This window comes from Fusarium pseudograminearum, chromosome 4, assembly GCF_000303195.2.
Source record: "Fusarium pseudograminearum CS3096 chromosome 4, whole genome shotgun sequence".
Taxonomy (NCBI): Eukaryota; Fungi; Ascomycota; class Sordariomycetes; order Hypocreales; family Nectriaceae; genus Fusarium; species Fusarium pseudograminearum.
The window spans coordinates 5,730,105-5,749,425 of record NC_031954.1 but is presented as its reverse complement, the minus strand read 5'-3'; the positions used below and the strand labels follow the sequence as shown (position 1 = coordinate 5,749,425).

The window sequence follows — 19,321 nt, the reverse complement described above, 5'->3', positions numbered from 1 at the left end:
CTTTACTCTAACCCTAGAGCCCTGCGCCTTAATAACTATTTACATATCTCCCCGATCCTCTGTTACGTATCAGAGGCTTGGCTTCAGCGCTACCCACTTGCTTGAGCAACTCGCCAACAGCTGCCCTTGCTCGTCCTTCATCTCACCCCTGACTGTGGTCTTTCGACCATCAATTTCCTCTGCAATAGCTGTGATACAAAGAACACTATCTGTTGGTACGGGTTTCAGAAACTTTACTTCTATTCCACCTGTTACATTGGATGTCTTGAACGCTCTGGCCTCTTTACCCAACGTGCCGTTCAGATCGAAGATAGTCCCCATAGATTCGTCCAAGAGAGCTGTAACGATGCCGCCGTGCACGATACCAGGATACCCACTCACGCCCTCTCCCACTGATACCAGCACAACAATCTCAGTGATGTTGTGCGATGGATTCTTGGCAACCTCAACACTTGGCGCACGGAAGTAGCTGATGAAATGCGTCAAGCCACGAGCATTGTTGAGCGAGTTCCCAAAAAGCTGATCGTGCGCAGATGATTGAGGATTCCGGCACGATGGGAGAAACGGGATCGTATCCGGTGCGGACAGCAGAGAAGCAGTCCAAGGATGCGAAGCAAAGAAGGAGAGCTCTGAAGCGAACAGATCAGGTGGTGCGTTGGCGGGCGCAACATCAAGCGCTGGGCAGATGATTGAATTGCTGTAAGCAGGATACTCCATGGTGGCTGATGAGAAGGTGTTGATGTGTGAGACCGAGAGGTTGGTGTTGACGGGATGGCCGAAGCGGCTTCGGACCCGAGAGAGCGGGGCCGGTCGAGAGAAGTTCCAAGTGCTCGGCAATACAGTGGAGGTTTGGAGTCTAGGTCTCAGAAGTTTGATGTAGCGCATCATATAATACAATTGGCCATAAATTATAATGTGGAAGTGGTGGAAGTATGAGGGATAAGAGAGTTCTTGTGCCTGGATTAGGGATATTGATCGACATACCTTGGTCAAGGATGCTGTGAAGCCGAGGTACTCTAGTACTTTGGACTAGGTACCTACAGAGGCTTGGCCGATTGGGGAGAGGAAAGGTAAAATAGGGCATTCCTATTGGATAGCGTATACTCTAATTCATCTTCAACATATTGAGCTCTGCTATTTTATTATTTTTGTCTTCAATGCTATGGAGGTATGGATATGAAGCATGTTCCAACTTGTGTAGCTTATTTAATCTTTTGACCTTTCAATTAACTATTGGTCAAAAACAGTTGGTGCTGTTGCCTGCCCAGCATCATCAGGAACTCCCTCTAATTGAACATATTCGAGCCAGGATATGTCACTCTGTTAGAAATTTACAACACCCGAATAAAAAGAGTGTTCGACGAGTCAAACTGTTGAAAGCTCACTTGTAATATTTTGTGACTGAGCGCTTGTTACACCTCGGCAAACACCAAAGGGATATCAAACGAAGACTACATGTGCACAGCAAAAAGACAGGATAGGCAGCGTGAGGCAAGAACAATATAAACCAATAACCATACTCTAAGTAACAACGCAATCATTCGACGTGAAATGTTGTTCATGTCCCCCAGCTCATGTTCTCCATTAATGAATTCTTTAATGAATCACATAATGTACCTAGAAAAGCACCAAGCCACAAACACGAGCTGCCACTGCTCGCACCTGCCAACTTTATCGCACATACCGAACGGTGGGCGTTCCTGCCGCAGAAATACAGAGATTCACTGTGTACCTGCCTGCCTAGAGGCAAAGATTCACTGCCTTCCTTCCCCTCTTTCGCTCCTTCCATCTTCGTTCTTATTCGCGTTTACTCGCACAGCGTGCGCATCCACCACTCATCATCTCTACATCTCCCAACTCCAACAACAAGGCTTCGCACTCGACCAAACCTACCTGCCTTCAATATGGAGAGTATGGGGCATCCGCAAGGGCAGACTCTCACGCCCGACCAGATCAATGTCCTCATTACCATCGAACGATTTGGCGCGGGCTGCTCTATGGTGGCTATTATTTTTCTCTTATTGAGCTTCGCCTTGTTCAAGAAGCTTCGGACCACTCCAAACCTCTTCCTTGTTTTCGCCTCGATTGCAAATGCCGGTGCCAGTGTGGCATCTATGATCGGATATGATGGCCTCGAAGCAGGTGAGAGCTCACACTTGTGCCAGGCCCAGGCCTTCATCTTCGAATGGTATTAGAATCTGCCCCCGTTAGGCTTCTCTACTGACGTATATTTCATAGGTTCATGCAGTCTGACCCTTGGTGGTCTCTTGCCATGGCTATCAACGTGTTTCTCGTCTTCTTCTGCAACGCCGATCCACGAATGTTTCGCAGCTATGCCTGGCTTTACTGCATAATCTGCTTTGGCGGTCCATTGATCCCAGCGATTGTTTTGATCTCCATTCGCAACTCTCCGAGAGGCCTCATGTTTGGGGATGCTACTGTAAGTAGCTCATAAGCTAAGAATCCATTCACAAACTGACAATTTCAAGCTGTGGTGCTGGATTGGAACCGACTGGAGTTTGGTTCGCCTCTACGCCTACTACATCCCGATCTGGATCTTTTCTTTCCTCTCAATCATGATCTATATTGCGGTCGGATACCACGTCTTCCATGCTCGAAATATGCTCAGGGATTTGGTGGTCGATGGAATGAAGGTTGAAAGGAGTGACAGTATCCCTTACTCAAGCAGCGAGCACCGAGGTTCCTCTGAAGCGGTAGCCTCTCCCCATGATATCAGCGAGAGTGGAGATACTGACTGTTATCCTCAGAATCTTACGGGTCGTCAGGAGTTCTACGGTACTGCTGTCACGGAAGTTCAGATCATACGAGAGGAACCAAGACAGGCAACACACCCTGGCCTTGCCCGACCTGCTACAGCGCACACTGGTTCCAACCCTCCACGTATTCAATCATGGGTCTTGCCTGGTTCCTTCGAGCAACTCGAACGTACTACTTCTGGAAGAGCTCAACGATTCGAGACGGTTTGTACGTCTGACAGCACTCCACAGCCATCTTCGACTTTGATCACCCGGCTTCGTGCGATTAAATCCAACGCTTCCTTGAAGCTCAAGCGACTCGATCCAGTAAAGATGGCGTATCTTCGTACAAGCTTCATTTTTGGCTTTGCAGTATTGATCACCTGGATTCCGAGCTCAATCAACCGACTCTACAGCCTGACGCATGGGGACAGAATCAGTTTCAGTCTGAGTGTGGCCAGCGGCTGTGTCCTCCCACTCCAAGGTTTCTGGAACACTCTGATTTACTTTACAACCAGCTGGAAGGTCCTCCGTGAAGAAGTGCGAACAGCCAAAGCGGAGTGGTTCAAACGACCCGAAGAGTGTACAGATGGGATCCGCCTCAACAGTCGACTTGGAACTTTCAAGGGAGACTATCGTGATACCCTTGAGCGAACTCGACCAGTTCGCGCCGGCTCCACTGAGGATGCCGAGAAGTCAGTGACAGAGTAATTTGTATGGAATTTCTCGATGTGAACTGGGAGAAGGCATATTTTTTGTGTGGGGAATGCATTCATGTAGTCTAGCCTGCGATGTTATACAATTCGCCATATTAAAGGCAGAGAGTCGAGCATTAGGTATCTAAAAGCGGAAATCACATCAAAAAATACTGTAAATCAGAGTGTTTTATTTCGGCTAAGTGTATCATATAAATTTGTCGTTGTGATTAGATTCCAGGTATTCTTAAGCATTGTAGATGGCTTCGCCCTGAGCCGCATCCACGCCTTCCTTGACGACCCTATCAACAGCAGCAGGAATATCCTCGTTACCGTCAAGGAGATCATACCATCCATTCTTCACACCATCAGCAGCAAGAAGATGTGAGGCAACCTCGGCGACAGCCTCTCGGCTAATGCCGTCAGGGGAAGAGATGTGCTTGGTCTTTCCAAGCTCGACCTTTGTGGCGGGCTTGTCGTTTAGGGTCCCGGGCCGAAGGTTGATACCAACGAGGGAGGGGCTCTTTTTGGAGACCTTGTAAAGAACATCGTCGGCCTCGATCTTGGCCTTGTAGTAGTTGGCTAGAGCGCCGTTGTTGACCTTTTCGTGGAAGTCGTCCCACTCACCGGCGGGCCACCATGGGGCACCAGCGCGACGTGAGCCAAGGTATGAGATAAGAAGGAACTTGGTAATACTGGGCACAGAAGCTGCGGCTTCAATGAGGTGAACGGCAGCATCTCGGTCCACCTTGAAAGTCTGCAGTGGGTTAGTGAATGAGCTGATATGTGAGAATGGTCAGATGCATACCCTTTCAGCGCCACCTTTGCCTCCAGCACCTATACTGTGTTAGAATGAGTACAACTACGAGTTCTTGTTTTCACTCTGACTTGCCCGCGCTCCAAGCAACATAATCGGGTTGAACCTCGCTCAAGACACCGAGAGCCTTGTCCCTAGAATCGATATCCTCAATGCTACGCACGAGAACATTGAGTTTACCGGGGAGGCCGGCTCCAAGCTTCTCAATGGCGGGGGTCTGCTCTGCAGTTCGAATGACACTGGTGACAGTCCACGAACGCTTGAGCAGGAGAGGAGTAAGAAGCTGGGCGATCTTGCCATGACCACCGACAAGAAGGACGTGATGAGAAGCCATGTTGTATTTATGAACTGAGATTGAAGAGGGTGTGGTAAGCTGGTACGGGTATGAAATGAGTTCTTGAGATCAATTGGTTTTGGATACCATCGCTAAAATAGGTTGACTTGAGTATTTAAGTCTGTCGCTTTTCGTAACTAGGAACCTCTTGAACTTTCAACGTTATAATTTGTAAGTTATGACGACATTCGCAACGAAGTGGGGTAATTACACATGCCGAATGGTCGACAGCATTGAATATGGATCTTTAAGTTGGCGATATTCTTGCGTTTTTGCTCGCCATCAAGGTGAATTTTGCAGATCATTTTGTCCTGTAACTAGTGCCCTTGGTAAGTATTGGAGTTGCGATGTCAGATAATGGTGTTAGTGGTGTTGTTGTAGTGCGAGCTAAGGTCATATGTATAGTCATTGGCGCATAATTTTGTAGTACTGGTATCTTTGGGCTGAATAATATCGACTGAACTGCCGGCCATGTCAATTGTTCCATTCATGTAAAGCAGTGTATCTACCGATGTTATGGGCATCTTGTTTTGGTGTTACACCTACAGCTTGTACGCAAATCACTGTTGAGTCTACGCCCTTGTCAGCATGGTCACTTACTTACTCTGATACAACGGAGCCTCACGGCAAGAAGTCAGATTTTGAAGAAGAGGGTGTCCCTCTCAACCAATTGAACACTGATCATTATTCGAAGATAGACAGATTCGCAAGTCGATGCCCTCACTCAAGCACAAGGGCTTAGTCAGCGGCCAAGCTGTCGGGAGTTGCGGAGCTGCGATGAACTAACCCGTTTATGGAGGGGACACCCATTGGATGTCTTTGCTCACTGCTGGTTGTATATCAACCTTGGGGCCGCCCTTGACCGTTGACGTTGAGTTGTTGGGACACAGTAACTACTGTTGATGAGGGATAGAAGTTTGCGGTTTGCATAGGATTCCTCGGCAACCAGCAAGGTTCACTCATCCTAGCTCTCCCGCTACAAATCGCTCAACCCTGTCTTGTTTCATTGCGAGAGCAAGCTTTTGAACAGGGGTTAGGCTAGTTATTGTATGAGCATCTCCAAGTACCTGTTTGGTGTGAGAAACATGGCCAAAACGGTCTGCATTGTTGGTAAGTTATGCGTTGTTCTTCTGAACACCCTTGCTAATTATGATAGGTGCCGGTCCTTCGGGACTTGTTGCGGCCAAGACGCTATTGCACAATACTGCTCCTGGCGAGTTCAAGGTCACTATTTTCGATGCTCAGAAGGATATCGGGGGTCTTTGGCCAACGTCCAAGACAGACGATGGACGCCAGGTTCATCCTTTCATGTGGTCGAACCAGAGCAGACATACAATGCAGTTCAGTGAACTTGCTTGGGAAGACAGCGACCCTCAACTCCCACAAGGCTGGATGGTTGGAAAGTATCTCCGCAAATACCTCGAGCGCTTCTTGAAGGATAATGAAAATTTCGAATTGAAGCTTCGTACTCGTGTTGAGAGCGCAGAGCGTCCACAAGCAGCGGCCCATGGCTGGACTGTCAATGTCAAGTCAGATGTTGGGACCGAGACACAGAGCTTTGACTACCTCTTGGTTGCTTCTGGTTTCTTTGGAAAACCCATAGTACCCGAAAGTCTGGAAAAAGAGAAGAACATCCCAGTTGTTCACAGCAGCCATTATAGAGACGTCAAGAGCCTGCTGAGCAAAGGCCGATCAGGCGGTGGAAAAATTCTTGTTGTGGGAGGGCAAATGTCTGGTGTTGAGATCGCAGGAACAATTGCTGCGCATCTCTCATCTGAGACCAATTTACCCCATACATCAAGGATCACAGATGTCGACAAATACAGTGTCCACCATGTCATTCAGCGTCCGATCTGGGTATTTCCCCTCTATACCAGTCCCAAGGTAAACATTCTCATACGTTCTCATCATGACCAGCCAACTAACATGGAATAAGCCGACAAACAAAGCCGCGCCTTTCCTTCCGCTCGACTTTTCATCCTACAACCTCAACAACCGACCCAAACCACTGGCCAACACACAGGGACACATCCCTGAAGAAACAGCCAAGGTTGTTCACGGAATTTACAAGGGCGTTCTTGGAACCGACCAATCTGAATTTTCTCCTTTGCTCAAAACTGATGGCACAAACGACGACAAGCAACCCTACCTAGCTGTCAGCGAATGGTACACCGATTTTGTTCGATCCGGATTGATCACACTATCAAACGGCAAGGCCGAAGCTCTTGAGGGCTCTACAGCAAGATTGTCCGATGGCTCAAAGGTTGAGGACGTTGCAGCTGTAGTGGCCGCGACTGGATTCGATGCTTCACCTTGTATAAGCTATCTCCCCAGCGATGTACTTCAGGCACTTCAGTTCTCGCCGAAGCACGTCGATCAGCCCGTTGCTTTGGCTTTCCATGGAACCCATCACCCACAAGTTCCCGACTTGGGCTTCGTCGGTTTCTATCGATCACCATACTGGGGTGTGATGCAAATGCAAGCTCGATTTGTAGCGGCACTGTGGTCAGATAACGTTTTACCGGGGCGCAATTCCGAGGTCTTCAAGCGCAAGCTTCTTGATGATGTGTCCATCCAGCGGACCCTCGACCTACGAGATGACCCCCGTGTATCTCAATTCCCGATGGGAGACTACCCTTACCTGATGAACGAAATTGCAGAAGCGCTTGAAGTTCAAATCAGCGAACCACTGACGCCTCCTGTTCCCGAGCTGCCACATAACAACCTTCCTTTGGACATGCTCACGCCAGCAAGATACACAAACCCAAGTGATGATCAAGAATCAAAGCACGCCGCGACAACATCACTAGAACAGACGAGAAAGGATGCGACTGACGGCCTTACAACATCCCGATTTGTGCCTCACGCTGTATTCCGAAGCCTTCTCGGTACGTGGAAATTGGAGCGTGATCTTGTTAGCAAATTGCCATCACACCCAAGTGGCCACTTCAGCGGTACGGCGCAATTTCTCCTCCGTGAGAAGACTACCGACGGTTTACGATGCGCCGGCAACCCCAGCGAAGAATCCACAGATGGCGACGAGCTAGGCATGGAGTACCTCTACATCGAAGAAGGCGAGTTCAAGACTAGTCAAGGTTTCGGCTTCAAAGCCACACGTCGCTACGTATGGCGTTACAACGAGCTTAAGGACGTACTGAGCGTCTGGTTTGCCAAGCCTGATGACCTCAAGCGAGCAGACTATCTCTTCCACGACATCGAGTTTACGAAACCAACGGAGAAGGGGTGGGCGGCAAAGGCGGGTCATTTGTGCATTGATGATTATTACGATGTCAAGTACAACTTTGCGTTCCAGGCTGTGAATCTGAAGGAGTGGCAGATTGAGTATACGGTCAAGGGGCCGAAGAAGGACTATACAATCACTGGGAATTATACTCGGTAGATGGCATTTCTTATATAGATGTGAAAGCAAGTAATGATCAGTGACTGAGATTTGGTGGTGATTGTGAAGCATCTCCGCGGCAAGTTGGAACAGGGATATGGACCGGGCCGATGTCTATGTAACTCTCTCCACAGCTAGAGAATGAGATGCAAGATGAGATCTGAATCCTATCTCCTCGGGTAGAAAGAGGTGCATCCGAAGAATGTGGAGGAGCCAGTCCTTTGGGTTTCAATGTTAGTTTAGCTGGCTAGCATGGTCAGATCATCTGCAGCCACTCTTATCTGCTGCTCCGAACATGCAGTTTGCGGCGCCTCTACTACCTATCTTAGTAACGTGACGAGTATGCATTGACTGATAAAAGTAAACGTTTATGTAGAATAGAGACGTATCACATCTGTGAGCAATAACTGCCAGAGTAAAGATATAAGAGTAAATTGTTATCGGTGGTAACTATCAACGTGCCGGTCTTTCCCCCTTCGACCATGGGTATTGTTATGAGAAAGGCCTCTAAAGAATATCGATTGCACCATCTCAATCCTTTTAAAACTATGCGGGGGCTAAAGAATGATGTTCGACTGCAGGCTACAGAAGTATCATGAACTATTATTCACTATCGACATATGTAGGATTCTATAACTCTTTATTCTTTTTTTCAAGTGAAAGAGCACTCACTACCAAACAGTTTGTATTGCTTATTATATATGATCAAACACATAGAGTTGAGGCATAGCAGAAGGTAAGCGCCTTGAAAAAGCCAGTGCATCCAGACATCCTTTGTGATTTCGAAATCACTCTGACAATGACTCAACGTACGTATCCTTGTATAGGTACTTGAACACGGATGCCCAAACCAGGTCCGCGAGCCTAACAAAACAATTTCAGTCGTCTTCGAGATGGAAAACTGACGATTCTAAAATCAGGCCACTGTCAAGGAGCGACTGGGGTCTCTATATCCCTTGTCCCTTGTCCTTGTCCTTGTTCCTTGCATATCGGCCGATGGACGGGCCCGGGTGGGGCTCATAAACCCCGGAACCCCGGACACGCACACCGAACAATTGCTTTCTATGGGTAATTTTGTGTGTTTATTTCTCATATTAAAAGGAGACAGAATGAGTCAGGAACTCTTGAGACATGAGATGTCTATGAAATTCAATGTTGCTGCAGATATTTCCGTTTGTATGTATAACGCTTAGGTACAAATTTAGTTATGTTGCATAGGTACGTATAGATGAAGAGGAATGCGTCCCCCAAGAAACATCCGCGAATATAAAATATTCCGAAACAATTGAATATTGAGTTTACTCACATGTGAAGGCCCAACTGAATAACAAGCTTGCATCCAAGCAGCCCTTCTCCCCTCAAAAAGACGCATAAACATGCTTGGCATTCAAGCTAGGACTATCAAAATGGCCTGATCTTCCAAGGCACATGCTGACGACACCGCTATGATTGCAAACAATATACAAAATTATTGGCGGCATACGGCCTCCTATTTCATCGTATGCTAGGCGGCTGTGCTTGCCTGAGAAGTGGCTTCATCTCCTTTTTTGTCTCTGTTGGTAGATGGCTGAGGTTACCTGGGCAAGTTGAGTTGTATATACTCGGGTGCGTAAATTTAAGGTATATTTATACTTCAGACGAGCCTTCCTGTTGTGGAGAATGCCCAGCAAGTCTCCTGCACCTTCCAAGCTCACACCCCAGCTCAGATTCAGGACCCCGCGCAATTAAGGAAAGAGTTTAAAGTCACACAAAAATATCTACTACTTTCTTACATTCATTCGACTCAATCTTCACATCTCTTTCGTTCATTTTCACCCAATCTCCTACGCTTACCTACCGTTCAATATGAAGCTCGCCGTATTCAGCACGAAGCCCTATGACAAAAAGTACTTGACGTCTGTTGTCAACGCCAAGCATGCTTCCTCTGGCATCGAGCTCGTCTTCCATGAGTTTGCTCTTAACGAAGATACCGTCTCTCTCGTCGAAGGAGCCGACGCCATTTGTGTCTTTGTCAACGATATTGTTAACGACAATGTCATGTCAGCCCTGGCAGAATTTGGCATCAAAGCTATCTTGCTGCGATGCGCAGGTTTCAACAACGTTGATCTCGAAGCCGCTCAGCGACACCGCATAATGGTCGCAAATGTTCCTTCGTACTCGCCCGAGGCTGTTGCTGAATTCGCCGTTGCTCTCATCCAAACTCTCAACCGCAAGACCCACCGCGCCTACAACCGTGTTCGTGAGGGTAATTTTTCTCTTGATGGCCTTCTCGGAAGGACCCTCTGTGGCAAGACTGTCGGTATCGTGGGTGTCGGCAAGATCGGTCTTGCCACTGCACGTATCATGAAAGGTTTCGGTTGCAGATTGCTTGCATACGATCCCTTCCCTTCGCCAGCCTTTGAGGAATATGGCGAGTACAAGGATCTCGAGGACCTTTTGCCCCAGTGCGATATCGTCAGTCTGCATTGTCCACTCATGGAGAAGACTCGACACATCATCAACCGCGACACCATAGCTCTGATGAAGAAGGGCGCTATGCTGGTCAACACCTCACGAGGTGGCCTGCTCGACACCGAAGCTGTCATTCATGCACTCAAGACGAACCATATTGGTGGTCTAGCCCTTGATGTGTACGAGGCAGAAGGAGAGCTCTTCTACAATGACCATTCATCAACAATCATCCAAGACGACAAGCTTATGCGTCTCATGACCTTCCCCAACGTGGTAGTGTGTGGCCACCAGGCCTTCTTTACCGAGGAGGCTCTCACCGAGATCGCTGAGTGTACTCTCAGCAATCTTGAAGAGTGGATAGAGAGCAAGACGAGCAAGAACTCACTGACCAAGGATCCTAAGCTGCGACGTCGTGACTCACTGCCCGTCCGTGCCATCTAAAGATGGCCTTGTTTCTTTCCCAATTCCTATTGTTCGTCGTTGCCGCGTATCAGAAAAGAAGGATTGAGGGTCCACTCAAACCGCTAATAGCTTGAGCTCTTATCTGAATTTGCTCTCGTTTTTTTTGTCGTCATTCCAGTATTGGTATAGTGAAAGAGCTCTAGTGGGGGAGATCAAGAGAGACGATCCCTTGCTACATATTACACTCACCAAGTGGACCTTGAGGATTCTGATGCGACCCATCTCATCACCGAAGGGCACCGACACAAGTCAAGGTCGCATGAACCTCTCCTTATCCCCTGGAATTCCCGTTTCTAAGGATCCTGGTGGTGGCAGGTGCGTCAAAGTTTTATTACATGGTTTTCGTACACTGTACAGCGTTGGTTCTGTGGTAAAAGGAAAATGGGGAATGCATTAGGTTTGGGTTGCAAATGGTCAGCATTGTTTCTCTGGGAAGACACGGCACACTCTTATCAAAGAGCATACTATAGAAACACTGATGGTACAGTTTGTTCAATAAAACAATCCTAAGTTCAAAAGGTATTATGCTAAATATCGAAGTACATTCCAATGCTTTTCCGTGCATATCCAACTCCTATGCAAGTCCTGTCCTCATTATTACCACTCTATCTCTTTCTAACCGCCGCCGCCACCTGAGTCTAAATCCAAGTCTATTTTTGTAGTGAAACAGCCCATCAAGGACAAGACAACAGAAAGCCAAATCTCATTGATTTCCTTAAGGATTGCTCACGTAGCTTCGAGCACGGCGCAAGTCTTCGTCATCGGAATCATTGCGAACCTGACCGCCCGAGGCGTTGTGGCTCTTGACCTTTTCAATATCGTCGACACTCTCGTCCTCGCCAGCGTAAGCGTACTTGCTGCGCTCTCGGATCTTGGCACCGTACTTCCAGAACATAAAGGGAATAGCACAGCATGCAAGACCGAGGAAGGCTAGAAGGGTCGATGCCCACTGGTCGCCGAGACGCTCGTACATCTGCTCAGTGAAGAGAACGACGGCAGCACCCCAGAAACTTCGGATACAAGTCTTTGCGGCGAGAGCAGAAGCGGCTTGGTGTTGGTAAGAATCGACGAGGTAGTTGTTGGCAGAGTTGTAGAGGAAGATGAACCCAAATCCGACAGGGAAACCACCCATGGCCGGACCAGCCCAGGAGAGGTCTGAGTATGAAGTCCAGGCAAAGATGAAGAGACCGATGGGGATGCACCAACATGAAATCATCATGGGAATCAGACGGACTTCAGCGGGAGGGTGACCGTTGTGCTTCTTAACAAGCGTGAGGTAGTGCTTGTTGACGAAGGGGGCGCAGAAAGCGGACATAAGGACACCGACTGCAATGGGAATAAACATAAGACCAGTCTTTCCAGCAGAGTATCCCTTGCCCTTTTGGTAGACTATGGGGTAGGCGACGAAGAACATGTACAAAAGACCGTAGAGGACACTCATGTACAGCGAAATGAGACACACGATGAGCTCGCCAAAGAGGAGCTGGAAAGGTCGGATGAGGAAGATTCGAAGACGTTCAGAGATTGGGCGCAGATCGAGCTCTTGCTCAGTTACATGGTCGGTCTCTCCAGTTTCGGCTCGGAGCTTGCGAGCGCGACGGGCCAGAATGGTTGGGGCATAGGTCTCGGGGACGGTAAAGGTGATGAGGATCCAGACGACAAAGGCCAGGATGAGTTGGATCCAGTAGAGCCAGCGCCAGCCAGCAGCATCGGAGAGGAAACCACCAACGAGAGGACCAACTAGACGGTTATTAGTATTTGTGCTATGAAGGTTCGATGGCAGTTGACTTACTAGCAGGACCGATAAAGGGAGCAGCAGAGAATGCGGCCATGGGAACACCACGCTCTTCATTCCTCCACATATCGGCAAGTGTGCCACCGACAAGGGTCATAGGCGCAGAGAAAGCAATACCATCAATGGCACGGCAGACGAGAAGAGTCTCGATGTTCTTGGCCACGGCGCAAGGAATAATAAAGATGAAAGCAATGAAGAGGGTAGAGCCGTAGATAATCCTTCGACCGTAAATCTCAGACAAAGGCGCGAAAGCCATAGGTCCAACGCCAAAGCCAACGACAAACAGACTGATACTCGCAAGAGCAAGCTCATTGCTGACATTGAGATCCTTGGTCACACCCGCGATATCAGCAGTGATGACGGACGAGCAAAAAGCGACGACGAAGCATGTCAGCGCAACGCACATAGTGCACCACCACTTGTACGCCTTGCTCCAGTTCTTGGGATTCTCAGGGTCTCCCGGCGTGAAAGTGACGAGCTTGTAGCGGCGTTCCGTTCCGGGCTCGTGGTTTGTAGATTTTCGAGCGATCTCCTCAGGCTGGACGGGACCGGGGATGGCACCGCCGGGGACTTCAACACGGTATTCATCGAGATTGGCGTTTGCGCTGAGGGTACGATAGGGAAGATCGATATCGAGGTCCGGATCTCGATGTTCCTTCTGAGAACCGTCTCTTGAGTGGCTGTGAGAGAGGGAGCGGCGGACGCGGGACATTGTGCTCTGGTGGGTGTTTAAGGGAGCAAATGTTGCTTCGTCTGGACGAGTTCCGTTTTCGAGGGTTGTCGATGATCTACTTGAGTTTGGTTGATCCATTTTGTATGTATGTGTAGAGTATTCAACTCTGGGATGTTGATTAAGTGTATAAGAAGATATAAGAAAGTGCGAGATGAAAATCAAGTCAATGTCTCACGCAAGCTATATTTGAAACCAGATAGATAGAATGATTTCATGTTTAAATACGAGGGGAGCAAACCCACCTCTATATACCTGTTCTCTTGTTTCCATAGAGCCGACTAACAGTAGGTAAAAAAACGATGAAATACAGGGCTCCACTTGATAACGCCGCACCCGAATACCGGGTCTGCACCGTGGGAAGTGGATACCACCACCCGGACCTGAGAGAATCCACTTTAACGGATTACCTACCGTACGGCTCATTCCGAGGACATCAACAAAGATATTTACAGGCACAAGCACAGGCACAGGCACAGGCACAGGCACAGGGGTTTGGCAACAGTTGAATGGGGATACTTCGGTGTTCAGGTGCAGTGCAATATTGTCTTCTTCTATCATGCCATAATATTCCCTATCCTTGTCACTCCCAGAGCGTCATTATCAGCCACCTATCTTCGCCTCTTCTCCTTTATTTGAACTGTCTTTTCTTTCATTCTGCTTAGCACGCACTCAGACTTATCTCGACTCTGGTCTTCGGTCTATCTCCGTCACATTTCAAGAGCTTTACGGGCGTTCTTCACTCTCCACCTCGGACCCGATGTGGATCTGAAGCTGTTCTCTACCTAGCTATCGCCCCGTCATCGGAACTTGATCCCTAGGCTGAACCTCTCAACTAACGAGACAAGCTAAAAGACTCAAGCTTCTCGCCAACGTCATTGATGCTACCCTGATCCCTGTTCGTCTGTCGGAAATAGCACTGGGAATTACTTCAAAAATGAATCATTGAGTGGTTGGTACACGTTCAAGCAAAATATGCCTTCGGCGCCCTGCATCAAGAGTCATAGAAAGTAGGGCATAAGTGCAACCTTATTCCCGCACAATAGAAAAGCAATACCTGCTCTTCAACCCACGTTTTCTCCTTCCAGCACTGAAGAAGATTGGTGGGTTCTTATGCAGGATAAAGGTTGCGCAGCTAGGTCGAATGAATTGAATCACATGATCTGTCACATGAAGTGGTCATCTGACCTGGCCCAAACGTAAAGTAATCGTATGTCAAAAATGAATCATGTTGTTATCGATGCTATCTATCAAGTGTTGACTGACAATGCAATTTCTGTTCTTCCCGAATATCACCGAATCTTCTCTGTCACCCCTGCCAGAATTGGCCGCTGAGAACATAAGAGACGAAATTAGTAGGTCATTTTATGCTACTAAAACTATAGTCTTTAGGCTAATTATTTTTGTACCCTAAGTTTAGGTGGTCAACCTTTCTGCTACCCAGTAGCGAAGTTCCATGCCCATCCTCGCGATTCCCTTCAGCGCTACACTGACCATGCATCGATGCCCTGTTGACCCTCTCTCATATTCTCAAAACACGTCCATTCAAAGGGCCACAGTACCTTTCTTGTGGCACTTGTAAGGTCGCATCTGCCTTTATCGACATGATCGCCTCCAGATTCGTTATAGGCTCAATCGTCACGTTTGGCGTTGGGAAAAACTGATCGCCATCGGTCATGATACAGTCTCCGTTAGAATCGACATGTCGTAAACATCCATCTGGTTGCACCAATACATGGCTAGAGGTGTCCCCACGCCCACCATGCAAAGCCCACGCCCGCGTCCACCCTTGTGCGCTGAATGCCCAAAGGACCGTGTCAAGTCCTAAATCCAAGGCAAGCTCCACTACGTCGTGACACTGAGCAACAGGCTGTCCTCGAATTTCGAACATGTGACGCGCCGTCTTTCCTTCTAAGGCATCATGTGCAAATTGAATGTTATTGCTGCTTCCCTTGACCGGCGCTTCACCCATCGTCAGATCGCCGTCCGTCTCATGCTGGTTTGCAATCGTACACTCTTGGCTATATCTGTCTTCCGATATGATGTCAAACAGGTTGAGGGGCACAATATAAAGTACGATCATCTGCATGCCCATGTCTAAAGCCTTTGGTGGATCAAAGCTCAAAGGCTTGACACCGGGACCTTCCTCTAGAGAACCTAGACAATCGTCTCCACCGCCAGCCGAAAAAGTTGCAACAACATAGAGGTCACACCAGTCGTCGAATTTGGCTGTGTATAAAACCGGTAGCGAGAAATCAAACGGGGGACGAAATCGGGCCTCGCAGATTAAGCGATCCGAGGACCCTGCTGGTACATCAGTGCCCAAGGAAAGGGTCCCCGTGCGGGGATCTGTATACAGAAGATGATAACCATCGCTCAGTGGAACAGCTCGGTAGCGATCAGTGATACGGCTGGTGGAAAACCCAGGATGTTTCTATCGTTGTTGGTCTTGGATATCGTGTGCGTTGGTCAGTAACCGTTGGTGTAGTAGGTCAGTCACTTTGATGTGTCCATTCGTCGGGTCCATTACTGACTTGAGTGGGCAGGTATGAAATGATTGTATAAGTCGCTCATGAGCGAAGAAGTTAAGATTCAAATATCACTGTGATGTTGGAAGAGAAAGGAATAGAGACTATCGGGGAGGGTGCCTTGGTAACGTGCTGCCGGGACATCTGAGTACATCAACCAAGGCAAGACCTACCTCGGCGCTGACACAAAGTCGAGACTCGCATCTGCCAAAAGCGGAAGGGCCTTTTTTAATTGCCACTCTTTGAACGTTAGGTAGGTACGCACAATCAGCTCGATTTCAAAGTTGACCGCCTGTGTGCAACGATCTATCGGAGCATGCCATTTACTACTTGACTAACGTGTACTGTTGTAATCAAAGAAAAGAAACATAACGATACTTATTCAAACTTCCCAAGCCAAAGCAAGCGCCATTATCATGCACGCGTACGTCAAATACCTTCATTAAACATTATTTCCACCGTTGTCTCGCCAAACATTCTCATCACCTATACCAAGCGTGCTATCAACACCCTGCAGAATAGGTCGTTGACTCTCTTCTGTCGACTGCGTATCGTCTGTAACAATTGGGGGAGGCGGCTCATCGTAAATCCACGGCTGTGGAAGTCTGTGGCGAAGTTAGCTACTAGCAAAAATGGCTTCTCGGGGGGGTGTACTTACGGAGCAACAAGACTGGGGTTGATAAACTGCATCCCCTTCTCCTTGTACTCGTCTAGTGTGCTTCCCCGGCGAAGAAGCGTCTGCGAAGGTCGAGCCACGTCTTCGTCCTCGAACGCATCGTCCATTGCAGCCGCATCGTCTGAGTCCTCGTCTGCCCGGATCGCGCGAAGGGCAATGTACTTGGTCAAAGGTTCGTACCGGCGCTTGATATAAAAGCTATACCAAACGGAAAACGGAATCAGAGGCAGGATGCAGACAGACTGAATGAATGCCTCCCCTGTGGCAATTCGTCCCACCATGACAAGCTCAAAAACAAGCAAGCCAACGATGACGCGGTAGCATATTATTCTCCACGCGCCCCCGGTAGCATGTTGAGGCTGGTCCATTGCGTAAAGTACCATGTACTTAAAGGTGAAATAACCCAAGACAAAGTAAATTAATCCCATGATAAGAATGATGAAGCCAAAATACAGGACACTGTAAATGATGCACAGATTGAACACGAGCAGTGAAGTGGGGAGGAAGAAACCATACTGGAAGACCGGAGGCTTCTTGAGCTCAAGAGCGTCGCGAGGTGTCTTTGAAAACCATTTGAGGAATGGGTAGAGAAACACGCTTCCTGCCTCGAGGATCCGGAAGGGCATGAGACCAATACCCTGCAGCATGATGAAGCAAATATAGAAAATCGCAAGCTCCTCCACATCACGGGCTATAGCTCCTGGAATCTTGCTTGTGTCTTTGGCAAACTTCTGCAGCTCGCTCCACCATGCGAGTCCAGACGTTGAGATGGCGAAGACGAAAAAGGTATTGAAAAAGGTGAAGAAGTAGTTTTTAGAAATGACCGAGAGCTCCACGTCTCCTTGTGAGATCATTCCTTGCTGGTTGGAGAGAAAGTCGTACAAATAGGGGACAGCGACGTTAAGAAGTGAGACAACCAGTGCCGGTAGGCCGGTTGAGGCTAGAGAGTAGATAATAGTGTGTTCTCTAAGCCATTTACCCAATGCAGGCGCTGCCTCGTTAATTGCACATGGGGTCAACAAACCAGCCAGGAAAGCGGTAGGGGTGATGAAGACGAGAGTGACGATCGTGATGAGTATTGTGACAGTCCAAGATTTAAGACGGCGCATGCCGCGACGAGCGTACGTGTTTCTCCAAACAAGGTCTGACGGTGCCGGTGTCAACTTTGTCAAAAGGCGGCCCGGTCTAGGATCAATGCGTGCTTGGATGGCCATTTGACACGATGCAACAGAGTCCATGGTGACAATCGCCATGTCTGTGGGCGTGTATGACTTCTTGCGAGCCTCGGTGACCTTAGCATCTAATCTCCGAAGTCGTTCCTCGTAGTAATCGATCGCATCAACATTACGAGATCGCAGGCCAAGGGTACCATAACGTATGTTGACTTTGGGCCTCCCTTCATCTCCTGAATCCCAGGGCTGTTGCTCGGGATCCAACAGTTGCCCATTCTCTCCAGCTGCCTCATTGTCCCCTGCATCTTGATCTTGAGGACCGTTTGGGGATACTCCATTGCCACGTCTTCTCTGGGGCCAGTTGTCTTTTCGCTTTTGCCGCTGGTGTTTGAGAAAGGTGGCCCAGGCACCCTCGAGGCTTCTCAGTGCAGTTTCTCTCGCATCCATGAGGTCATCAAGCTTTTTCCATTCCCGGCAGATCATAACCTTGTCGACAGTGCCGATCTCCAATTTTTCGATGAGATCCTTAATCGCTTCTTCCGATCGAAGATCTTCTGGTATACCGGTAAGGCGAAACGTCCTGTCTGTGACGGTAGATTGAGAACCGAGATAGTCCTGGCGAAATTTGATAATGCGATGGGTCTCGTGATTGAGGTAGTAGATCGTCAGCCCGACAAAGAAGTAGGTGAAGAAAACATAAGCCCACATCCAGGTTTTTATCCAGCTCTTGTCTTTGCCGTCGTCCTTATCCTTGAGTACATCGATATAGCTCGGGTTGTTGTAAAACGCATCAGGGTTGACCGCCTTGGTATCCTTGTTTCCTCCCATGGGAAGTCTGAAACCTTCATAAATGTGATTTATCGGCCAGAGTATAATAGTCGCTAAGAATGCCATAACAACAAAGAGTCGAATTGCCATCTTGAAGAAGCTAAGAAACTGCGCGCTGTCAGCATTCGTTTGGGTCAGTCTAGAGAAACCATTGTATCGTACCACAAAGGCATCGAGTCCAGCGGAAGCCAATACTTGCTCTTCGGTGATCCTAAAGAGTGTAGGTATCCATCCGAAGGTTGAATTAGGCAGAGTAGGTAGACCGAGTCGGTGATCGAGGCGACGTTTTCGCGCGGCATAAAGAGAAGGCCATCGTGGGCGCAGAAACTGAGAAGGGGTTAGTATTATGTATCACCACTGTAGAGCTGCTCGGGATGCATGGAAATGCATGCGCATTCGAGTATGGGAAAACATACGCAGAAGAGGAAGAAGGCCGAGATGCCAATGGCCAAAGACAATACCAACTGGACCTCGAGTTTCTTCCCGGTGTCGGGTTTGACTGCGGCATCTCCCGAGCAGTTTCTCTTCCCTTGCTCATCCACTTCCATCATGATCATCTCGAGAGACATGATGATTGCTCGTAGATGGAAAATTTAGCGGTTGATGCGCTGAGATGCAAGGCTGAGCTTGTTCATGTTGGATTGTGGCGCGCCTGATCGCATAATAACCGATGACGT

General features: G+C 48.4%; 8 protein-coding genes across 8 annotated transcripts; 3 read left to right on the top strand and 5 right to left on the bottom strand.

The window, feature by feature from the left end:
* Positions 1-69: 69 nt before the first annotated feature.
* On the bottom strand, positions 70-717 carry FPSE_04296 (uncharacterized protein; the record flags this gene model as incomplete). Its single annotated transcript, XM_009257414.1, has 1 exon — positions 70-717. One exon carries the CDS (start codon positions 715-717, stop codon positions 70-72), a length of 648 nt encoding a protein of 215 aa, XP_009255689.1.
* A 1,187-nt stretch (positions 718-1,904) lies between these two features.
* FPSE_04297 (uncharacterized protein) lies at positions 1,905-3,467 on the top strand (the record flags this gene model as incomplete). Its single annotated transcript, XM_009257415.1, has 3 exons — positions 1,905-2,188; positions 2,239-2,440; positions 2,490-3,467. 3 exons carry the CDS (start codon positions 1,905-1,907, stop codon positions 3,465-3,467), a joined length of 1,464 nt encoding a protein of 487 aa, XP_009255690.1.
* Positions 3,468-3,698: 231 nt separating this feature from the next.
* Positions 3,699-4,602, bottom strand: FPSE_04298 (uncharacterized protein; the record flags this gene model as incomplete). Its single annotated transcript, XM_009257416.1, has 3 exons — positions 3,699-4,208; positions 4,260-4,293; positions 4,340-4,602. The coding sequence occupies 3 exons, from the start codon at positions 4,600-4,602 to the stop codon at positions 3,699-3,701; spliced, it is 807 nt and encodes a 268-aa protein (XP_009255691.1).
* Positions 4,603-5,687: 1,085 nt separating this feature from the next.
* FPSE_04299 (uncharacterized protein) lies at positions 5,688-8,002 on the top strand (the record flags this gene model as incomplete). Its single annotated transcript, XM_009257417.1, has 3 exons — positions 5,688-5,712; positions 5,759-6,486; positions 6,539-8,002. The coding sequence occupies 3 exons, from the start codon at positions 5,688-5,690 to the stop codon at positions 8,000-8,002; spliced, it is 2,217 nt and encodes a 738-aa protein (XP_009255692.1).
* A 652-nt stretch (positions 8,003-8,654) lies between these two features.
* On the bottom strand, positions 8,655-9,380 carry FPSE_04300 (uncharacterized protein; the record flags this gene model as incomplete). Its single annotated transcript, XM_009257418.1, has 4 exons — positions 8,655-8,673; positions 8,816-8,866; positions 9,051-9,064; positions 9,309-9,380. 4 exons carry the CDS (start codon positions 9,378-9,380, stop codon positions 8,655-8,657), a joined length of 156 nt encoding a protein of 51 aa, XP_009255693.1.
* Positions 9,381-9,847: 467 nt separating this feature from the next.
* Positions 9,848-10,894, top strand: FPSE_04301 (uncharacterized protein; the record flags this gene model as incomplete). The annotated part of the gene is made up of 1 exon (XM_009257419.1): positions 9,848-10,894. The coding sequence occupies one exon, from the start codon at positions 9,848-9,850 to the stop codon at positions 10,892-10,894; it is 1,047 nt and encodes a 348-aa protein (XP_009255694.1).
* Positions 10,895-11,630: 736 nt separating this feature from the next.
* FPSE_04302 (uncharacterized protein) lies at positions 11,631-13,521 on the bottom strand (the record flags this gene model as incomplete). Its single annotated transcript, XM_009257420.1, has 2 exons — positions 11,631-12,655; positions 12,708-13,521. The coding sequence occupies 2 exons, from the start codon at positions 13,519-13,521 to the stop codon at positions 11,631-11,633; spliced, it is 1,839 nt and encodes a 612-aa protein (XP_009255695.1).
* Positions 13,522-16,410: 2,889 nt separating this feature from the next.
* FPSE_04303 (uncharacterized protein) lies at positions 16,411-19,213 on the bottom strand (the record flags this gene model as incomplete). The annotated part of the gene is made up of 4 exons (XM_009257421.1): positions 16,411-16,573; positions 16,627-18,752; positions 18,807-18,971; positions 19,061-19,213. The coding sequence occupies 4 exons, from the start codon at positions 19,211-19,213 to the stop codon at positions 16,411-16,413; spliced, it is 2,607 nt and encodes an 868-aa protein (XP_009255696.1).
* Positions 19,214-19,321: the final 108 nt, after the last annotated feature.